The sequence below is a fragment of the Corylus avellana genome, chromosome 1 (genome assembly GCF_965113065.1).
Source record: "Corylus avellana chromosome 1, dhCorAvel1.hap1.2, whole genome shotgun sequence".
In the NCBI taxonomy this organism is placed as follows: Eukaryota; Viridiplantae; Streptophyta; class Magnoliopsida; order Fagales; family Betulaceae; genus Corylus; species Corylus avellana.
This window is the reverse complement of record NC_142490.1, coordinates 38,754,938-38,764,846: the sequence shown is the minus strand read 5'-3', so window position 1 is coordinate 38,764,846 and position 9,909 is coordinate 38,754,938. Positions and strand designations below refer to the sequence as shown.

Below are 9,909 nucleotides of genomic sequence, written 5' to 3'. Positions count from 1 at the left end.
AGCACGTGGATCAAGATTTGTTTTCATCAACTTATAATAAATACGGTAGATGATAGCAACAGGATGGCTACCTTCTTCCATATTATAACCAGATGTGAGAATATTCAGCGTCAGTGCTTTCAGAATATGAACATCGGTTAAACTCAAAGTCATGTTTGGAAAAACATCAAAGTGGACAGGGCCACCAAATAATGAAGACTGAATTAAACCAATAATGCTTGTTTTAAAATCAAGAAAACGAGCATCACGTAAACAAAGCAAGACAGATGCATTAATACCGAGTCGAGTCAAGGATTTGACTGCAACTTGGACAGAACCAATATGCAAAAATCTGAACTTTTTAGCAAGAGCATTGTTAACAAAACGCTTGCTGAACAAGGTAATAGTCTGATTATTACCCGTGACCGGAAAGGTCTGTTCAACAGTTTTGACAGAATATTGAATCTTAAAAGAAGATTGAAACCAAGTAGTATTGTAAATATCCCTAGCGTCCAGCTTGGGAATGTTCCACTTACTGAAATCATTATCACCATCAACCAAAATATTTTCATAGTTAACCACGTCCGGTGGCAAACTGGAATTAGAGCTAACAGAAGATGTAGATCTCCACATTATGACACACAAACTAGACTCATAATCACTCACTGGGTGAAGTCTTAAAGGATCTCATCCTAGGTACTCACTCACTGTGTAAACAGTCTCTGAATAAAGGCTTCTTCCTAAAGACACTAGACTATCTGCACATACCCTTGGCCTAGCCCTTTGGTGAAACTATCCACACATACCCTTGGCCTAGCCCTAAGCTGAAACCAGAACTATTCGCACATACCCTTGGCCTAACCCACAGCTCTTCTTCACGCCCTGACGCCAACTCCAGGCTTAAGCGGGACTTACAGATACCTCAACACTGTAGTGACGGGGTGGCGAACTACCGTTCCTTACAACAGAGGTGACGGGGTGGTGGACTACCGTTCCAACAAAAGTGACGGGGTGGCAGACTACCGTCTAACACTTAGGATCTCGACACAGAAAAAGGTTAACAGGGGGTAAATAAAAAGGAGGAGGCAAAGACTATGCACTCAGGGGGGGAGAAAGAGAGAAGATGTATAATCAAGGCAGCAAAGAGACCGACAACACTAATGGCTCTGATACCAAGGAGGGGGAGGGGTGGAAGCGCAGTATGCATAGAGATGCAGGGGATGAGGGGAAGGTGATAATAAATGCAGAAAATAAGCAGTTGAAAATCAAAGCAATAGAACCGTCCAAGATGGCGGTATGACAATTGATAATCAAAATAAACAACTGAAATGAATGCAGTTGATAAGTTGGAAACTCAGAAAATAGATAACAGATAATCGTTATAGATTATACAGATAAAAACCTTTGCTAAAGTAAGCGTTAGGACTTACTGAAGTAAGGATAAGAAGAAGAATCAGAAGGGGAATGGCTGGAGGATAGAGTGTTTCAAAGAACCTCTCAAAATGCCTCTGCCTTACAATGGAGGAGGGGAGCCCGTTATATAGGCTAAGCAAAAGTAAAAACAATATATATATATATATAACTTTATTTGACAGCAGTTGAGAATAAATTTATCATAAAATATTAAGAAAAGGTGGACAGTGCAAAGAGAAACCAACAAATAAATAAAACCCATGGAACCACCATATTTTCAGGCATTATGTATAAACTATTGCCTCAAATATGTAGATTACATTTTGTTCAACCTCAAGAGTTCATCTAATTGTTTACAACAGATTTAACAAGGAATCAATTAAATAATCACAATAAGATACAAAGAATCCTACAATTGATTACAAAAAGAAACTAGGATTATTCACATATGAGTACTGCTATTAAGTAGATTGCTATACAACTGCTATACAATTGAGATGACATGGCACACTGAAAATCAGCCATTGGTTTCTTTTTTACAAGTGTTAATCCAGGGACTGAACTTTACTTTCATATCAAGTTGTATGACAGTCGTATAACAGTTTACTAAATATCATTACTCTTCTCATATATTTCGCAGCCTTACAAGAGAATTGTTTATCATAGACCCCACCAAGTCCTGAAAGGAATAAATTAAGCATCACTCCAAGCATCATCATCATCATCCCCATCATCACTCCCAACAGCCTGACAAGTTTCACTATTGTGAGTTTCATTGTGTTACGCATAGCAAGAGAGAGTGAACATAAAGAAAAGGGAAGTAGGGCAGTTGCGAAGAAAAGGGAAGTAGGGCAGTTGCGAACCTGGCGAATTGCATTTGCTTTCTCCAAAATTGCAGTGACTTTCACATTGGTAGTGGGTCCTGCCGTATTAGTTGGCTTTGTTGGCATCGTGCTTCTCAGATTAAATGACTGGGATTATATAGAAAGAGCACGAGTTAGCGAGAGCAAACTCCATCATTTTAACAATTCTGATTTTGATGATGACGATTGTATATAACAAAAAAAAAAATTATTATTATTAAATGTACTTCCTCCGGTGAACTGGCAGGAGAAAGAAAAGCTGTAAATGTTTTTTATACTGGAAAAATAACCAAAGGAAGTGAAAGATATACTCCCCCTCCCTCCGGGGGTCACCTTAAAGTGAACATTTATCAGTATGATAGAGCTTTCAGATTGGAGATATACTCTTTTGAGTAAACCAAGCATCATGATTTATTGTTTACATTGGCTATATTTAGAACTATCCAGTAGCCCATTTTCAGAATCTAGTGTTTGTAATTTATCAAGAGAGATCATGAAGCTTTATTCATAATTTTTAAATCATGGCAGAATTTATGCAGTAGAACTCATCATCTTCATATAAGGAAATTAGGGCAGAGTAAGTGGCAGCTAACTCTCACAATCACAAATTCTAATCACTAAAGAAAACAGCTACTTACTTTTGATCTGATTTGTTGTAGGAAATCTTCCCTATCATCCACCCCCTTGCCATTTGAAGCTTGATTAGCTTCTTTCTGCCCATTCAACTTCTGCTGGTCCTGATGCTACACAAATACAATTCTATGACTTCTGAGAGGCAGCTCACACTTTCACTACTTTTTATTGAATGCATAAATTGCTGATTGAAAAACAACAACTGAACTACACATCTATAATACCTTGCTCTTATGTTCTATAGTAGCGGCCTCATTATCAGCATGCTGTTGCTTTGCTGGGGCTGGCTTAGGCTGCTGAAACACGGTGGATCCCAAAAGTTTTAGATCAGATGCATGTGTAAGAGCTTCAGATACATCATCGTGTTTATCTTCAGTCACATCCAAGTGGGGTGTCGATACACACCATTGTACTGGAGGGAGAGGTGGTGGTTGTGGGGTAGGCTGTCCAGAACATTCCAACTTAAGAAGATTAGAATCTCCATTTGTTTCTTGCTGAAGTACAGGGTTCACAGTATCAAAATTGGGAAGGTCAAGGAAAGGACCAGACAATGATGGTTCCACACCATTCCTGCTGTCCACATTTTTAGTTCCACCAACATCGCAGATGCCATTATTGGGCATTCCCTCAAGCTCCAGAGAGCTTACCATAGATTCTGCAGATGAAATTTCACATAGGGCATCATATAGTTCAAGATCCCTTCTTTCAGGAGTTTCGCCAGATTCCCACTGCTCAGAATTTGACTCAGAGTAATGGCTATGACAATCACTTGATTTGCAAGGTGATGATCTACAAAATGTGTCATCGTCGGACTCAAAGCCAAAGTCATTCAAAGGCATATCAGGCTCAGGGACCAACTGAAATGATGGAAACACGTCTCTTACGCCTTCAAAGCATTGATTCCCATCAGGAAATTTCAGTTTCAGTTTGGAAGTCTCAAAGCCATTCAGGGGATGGAAAGATATCTTCATATGTTCAAGAGGTGGTGAAGAAGTAAGTGAATCTATGGGAGACCCATGTCCAAGCTGCTCTTCAAAAGTAGTCTCAGGAATTTTGTGATTCAATACTCCATAATGCCCACTACATTGCTCCAATCCACCACCATTCACAGAACTACCAAGTTCAGGATTGTCATCATGAACAAGTGAACCTTTTTTAGACAAACCATTTGCTAGTAACCTTCGGCTTAGTCCAAACACTAGAGATGAGTTTTCATCATTTCCACTACTGGCTTCAGCAGATATGGATTTGATATCTGGTGCGACTGGCACCGTAGTTTTTGGTGCCATTACACTAAACCTTTCACATTTGGCATCTGAATCAGCTTGTGAAAATCCCCGATCTGTCTTCTTGGTGGAGTCACCCTCTTCTTGATCATCCTGGCATGATGTGGAGCATACACAACTCGAATCCTTTTCAATGTTTCCAACTCTCTTGGCCAATATATCTTTCTCTCCTTCATGATCATCACCACCTTCAAGGATGCAACTGCGCGCTGAAGGGCCAACTGTCTCATCTTTACTTCTGTCTACTGAATCCTGAGCCACAGCAGTTGGCATCGTGAAATCAGGAGGTTTTGATGGCTCAAGTCCCAACAGGCCACCGTTAGTCCAGAATGTAATCGAATGAACACCAGAAAAGTCACCAGGAGTTTCTTGAGACTCACAAAGATTGCTTATGATTTTATCCCTCGATGGATCCGTGAAATCAGAAATTTTGGAGGCAGAGGCTAATGGACCACTAATAACAGACTCTAAATTGGAACCATCAAAAACATCAGCACTTCCACCAAAATCATTGGCTACAGAATTGTCTAAATTAGAAGATAATTTAACAATTTGAGGCATTTCTTCAACTGAATGGTCTAAATCACTGACTACTATCTGTTCGTGCGAAAAACTCTCTGGGGAAAATGAGTTGGATATATTTGATGGAATTCCTTCAGTTGAGGAACTGCAGGATGCAGTATCAGATTCCAATTCTGGAGGACTATGGTCTGCACTATTCACATGAAGCTCATGGATTTCATCTATTCCTTCATCATTGATGCTGGAGGTATACCTCTCAACTTCTCTTTTTGTTTGACTGTCAAGATCATTTTCAGATTCTGATTCAATGGTATTGAGTGCATCCATGTAATTGTCCGGTTCACTTTCAATGTCATCAATCTGATTCCAGGTGGAGATCGACTCGAGACTGTTTTCAAGAAGGATATCTGTTTGATTAACATTTGTAAGGTCAACAGCTCTCCCTCCATGGCTATCTGCGTTAGACTTTGTCCAGACCATCTCTGGAGCTTCTTCACCATCACATCGCTCACCCCTAGGCTCCACTATCTCTGCCTTTTCATCCCAGGTAACACAAGAACTGGAGGCAATTTGCTCTTGTAATGAATTGCTTGGAATGTTACAATCAACAGCCTTAGTTTGTTCTTCAGGAAAAACTGAATCAAGCGTTTCATTATGCTGCATCGACTGAGAAGAGGGTGATTCCTGTTGTTCAGGTTGCATGGAAGAACTTAGATGGAAAACACATTCGATATATCCTGAGCCAGTTCTTGAATCAAAAGAATTCGAATAGTCTCCAGGGTCAGATTTCAACGTCATGTCAACTGTGGAGGCAGTTTGAGAAGGAGAAGTTTGCCTATTAACACTATGAGAAATAACCGGCAGACCACTTGAATCAAAAGAATTTGAGTGGTCTCCCCGGTCAGAATTTGACTTCATCTCTACAGCTGAGGCAGTTTGCAAAGGAGAAGTCTGCCCATTAATAGTTGGTGAAGCAAACTGCAATCTGCATAGTCAGATATCAAATACCTTTTTAATTCATCAAAATAAATGGTGATATGCCCCAGTCAATTGAATGCATATAAATAAGGTACCTGCTACTGCCATTGGATATTGACACAGCACGCAATAATTGTCCACTCCCCTGTGATGACCTCTTTTTCTGTCCATTTTAACATTTCAATAAATACACAGTTCCAAATAACAGTAGCATTGAGGTACTCAAATTGTAATTATATGTTGCACAGGGAGAATAACAGGAAACCTAGTATACTCAGCCTAAAGAAATAAATTTCAGAGGTCATTTCATTTCATGATATTAGATAACCAACATAATTATGTATATATATCCATTTGAGATACTTCAGAAGCAATTTCACGAACTATGCTGGCAACTTACAGAGATTATCAAAAAAAAAAACTTAACAGAGATTAAAGAAACTTATTTGTTTTTACAGTGACCATGGAGTATGGAGACAAATTCTCGATTCAAATGGATTTGAGAGTATATCATTAATTTGAGAGATGGTCTTTATAACTTTTTTTTTTGGATAAGTAATCGAATCTTTATAATAATTAGATAGTGTCACTAAGTTTTTTCATTTTACAGGTACATACCTTGCGTCTACGAGTCTTCTTGTCAATTTGGATTTTTCTGGTAGTCACTTCACCAGAGGTACCTGATGGTTTTTTAAATAAGGTTGGATCTGAATATCTCTTTAAACAAGATCCTGGACCACCAGTATCAAATCTGAATGACAAAGCAGAAGGTTCCAATATTTAATAGTTAGGATCAAGCTTAAACCTTCACTAGGCGATATACTTGTCATTCATGTAATAAGGAAAACAGAGAAGACAATAATATATATATATATATTTTTTTTGGATGAATAATAAAGACAAGAAAATTTCAACTGTTTTTTGTTTTTTCAAGATAGTTATATACTTGTCAAGCAAGTGCAAACGAGGAGGATCACGGCATTCTTCATAGGAATCCATAATAAACCGAGGCAAGTCATTGTAGATGAAATGATTCTGTTCATTCCCGATGTGAGGATGCCATTCAGAACCTGCAAAGCAACTGCTTTACATAAATGACTTGAATTTATCTGGAAGATTAATGTAGTACTAAAAGAATGTTGACCATATTGCAAAAATATCTACAAAATAACTCCAAAAAAGAAAAATCAATGTGTAAGATGAAAATGAAGATTGAAGCCAACTACCTATGAACGACATGCAACTCCTTTATAACATGCAATAATGCCACATGGACTTGACTTTCACTATTTTTGTACATCAAGACTTTTAAGAATAATTGTTATGCAGTGTCCTGTGATACTACTGCATTATCCTTTTCTATGAAATATGTGATCAGGTGGGATTAAATATGGTGAATATTTTATGTCAATTTCCATCTCTTCTTCCTGATTTGAGTCTAAACTTTTCCCTCTAGGTGTTAGATCAATGGATGTCAGTCTCTTGTAAAGTCCCAACAAGGTATGAAAGAAGTGATTTAACTCTGCTGAAATGGTCTTCTTTGAATATATTTTCATTGGTTGACAGTACTTGACACATGACTCTATCTTCTGGACAAAGCTCAAACTGCTTAACAATAATTTCAAAATGATGCCATCTTCTGAACAGTAATTGACACGTGATACCATATCCTCTAGAATTGACAACATATAGAAAATTAAATCCATCAGATTAAAGCAAAGGTAAAGCGCCATACCGGCAGTATAAGCAAAATGTATGTGGCTTGTCTGGGCCAGTATAGCCTTCTCAAGGGGAGGAAGTGCAGCTTCAATGCGCTGGACACGAGCCTTCAGTTTATGGCTTCTTGAAGCTGTAGTCATCACTTGCTCCTGCAAGCCATGAAATACCTCTGCTGCAAATCTACATCATTTTGCAGATCTAGTCTCAGTTGCAATTGTTGTGTGATAGTTTAGACCAGAAAGAATGAATTTAAATATCTGAAAGAGTAGCTTGATCAAATTTAATCCCAGAAGCTCAGCATTATTCACACTATACAGAGCAGATGTTTCAGAGTATACAATGTATTTAAGTGTTTGTTTGATCCATGTGCAGTTGTCCAAGACATTATTATGTATTATCTTAAACTGTTGTTCAAGAGCATGATTTTCCATAACATGAATAACGATAAAAAAAGGAATCTGGAATCTCCGAAATGAAAATACAACACCTCAGACTTGCTTTGTTACTCCTCCACACCCTCTACCAAAAATAAAAGGGTTGGGGGAAGGGGGGGTGTTAAAAAGGAAGTCCAAATTCTACACTTTCCATATTTCACAACTTGACCAATGCATATTTAAATAACCATAAATAATCCCAGAACTCAAGTTGTAGGAGGAAGTGCATGGCGCACTTGCACAAAGTTTGTAGTATTAGACTGTCGCTAAGATTTTCAAGTTAGCATCTAATAGTTGAACAGTTTCAGAAATGTGTTATAGATACAATTGGGGAAACTCCCCACAGTTGTTGGCAGTTCACTCTGATTGAGGAGCTGCCTTTTACCACCAGAAACAACAATCTCCAGCCAAAAATAGAAAATCCACCAATTCAATTAGTAGATCCACTAAGCTTAAAATAGATGCTGCTTTGCACATCCAAGCACCTAAAACTTATGCATTCCTAGACTTTATCTCGTTAGAGTTTCTAGGATGTCTAGGTGTGCCTACTCCACCAAACCACTTGACCAAGAAATGAAAATAAAATATTTGTTTCCCATAACTGCCTTCAACTAAATTGAAATGCCACTAAGCTCCATGATTTCAAACTTCACAGCATCCAACTGTCTCCGAAATAGCTAAAACCTAATGGCCTTGACAACAGGTAATGAAGGCTCCATGACCACAATAAATCTGACGCAGTGAACAAGAACCACCAAAAAATTTCAAAGAATACCAAGTGCTCCTGGGGCAAATTGAAACTCAACGAACTAAGATTGCTATTACCTAAAAGCTGTTTATGAACCTCCCTTGTTCTGCTACAACAGATAAGCACCAAATTGAAACTCAACGAACTAACCTAGATCTATTGCATGCAAGCAGCGTCACATAATCCACCAATCATTCAAAATTTTCAGGATCATAGTAAAAATTTTCATCAATCACACTCCCGTTCAGTAACATCTAGTTTATCAGAGGATCCAAAGCCAAAAAAATATCAAATTATTTTTAACTAGTACTTTTATCAACGTTAATTTTCCAAGAACACTAATTTTTGGATTTACCGTAACACTATTAACCGCAAGCTGTTGAAATCACTTAAAAACCAAAAAGGAAAATTATCTAGTAAGCAATTTGTTGTCCTATCCGTTCCCTCAGCTCTCGCAAGAACCATCCAGAAACTTCTAAAAGAAGAAACGCAGAGAGTGCAACTTAAACCTCCGAAATGAAGGTTCTACACTCTTAAAAGAAGAAAGCTCTAGAAATTAATGAACTATAAACACAATCAACCACTTCAAAGGCCTCAAATTAGGTCATTCATTCAATGCAAGCAAAATTAAAAAGAAAGAGAAAGAGAGAGCGAGCTTATCATACTCCGCGAGATCGCCGAGCTGGCGCAAGATCCCGACGAGGCCAGCGACGGCCACGCCATCGAGCACCGCCTTGGGATCCTCTCTGTCCACCTCCTTGTAGAGCTCCGGCTGCCCGAGCGCATACTCGTTCCTCACCTCCAACCTCACCAGCGGCATTTCTCTCTCTCTCTCTCTCTCTCTCTCTCTCAGACTATGCGAGTGACATAAATGAATGAATCAGTGAGAAATAAATGGACTTATTACGAATTTATGAGCGCGAGAGAAAGACAATTCTTCTTCTCTTTTGTTGTTAACTAGTGAGAGAGAGAGAGAGAGAGATTAGGTGGGGAGATTGTAGCAGCTGAACTGCCGAGAGAGAGAGAGAGAGAGAGAAAGAGCGTGAATTACTGTTTTTTTGTGTTTTTGGGAAATGGAGGGGGGGGGGGGGGGGGGGCATTGCCAACTCTGCAAGCCATTCCAGAATGGTTATAATTGCTCGTACAGTGAGCTGGAGTATTCCAAATTACTCAAACGCCCTTGCAATTTGTTGCGAATGACTTGTTGACTGGGTTGTTCTGGAAATGGTTGACCTCCGTGGACTCCTGTGTTTGGCAGCCGATGTAATTCCGTGGATTGGCAGAGGAGAGTTCGGGCATTTCATAGTGATAAAGACAAAAAAACTTTTTCCTTG

General features: G+C 38.8%; 1 protein-coding gene across 3 annotated transcripts; it reads right to left on the bottom strand.

The window, feature by feature from the left end:
• Positions 1–1,638: 1,638 nt before the first annotated feature.
• WAVE2 (SCAR family protein) lies at positions 1,639–9,615 on the bottom strand. Of its 3 annotated transcripts, none has more exons than XM_059580218.2 (9): positions 9,241–9,615; positions 7,410–7,573; positions 6,621–6,744; positions 6,293–6,425; positions 5,770–5,837; positions 3,113–5,681; positions 2,894–2,998; positions 2,256–2,363; positions 1,639–2,139 (listed from the first exon to the last, which is right to left on the bottom strand). In XM_059580218.2, exons 1-9 carry the CDS (start codon positions 9,393–9,395, stop codon positions 2,086–2,088), a joined length of 3,480 nt encoding a protein of 1,159 aa, XP_059436201.2. In that variant the 5' UTR covers positions 9,396–9,615; the 3' UTR covers positions 1,639–2,085. The 3 variants fall into 3 exon arrangements, with proteins under 3 accessions (XP_059436201.2, XP_059436202.2, XP_059436203.2); XM_059580219.2 differs by having other exon boundaries at positions 2,894–2,992; XM_059580220.2 differs by lacking the exon at positions 9,241–9,615 and having other exon boundaries at positions 6,621–6,755; positions 7,410–7,499.
• Between the last annotated feature and the right edge of the window lie 294 nt (positions 9,616–9,909).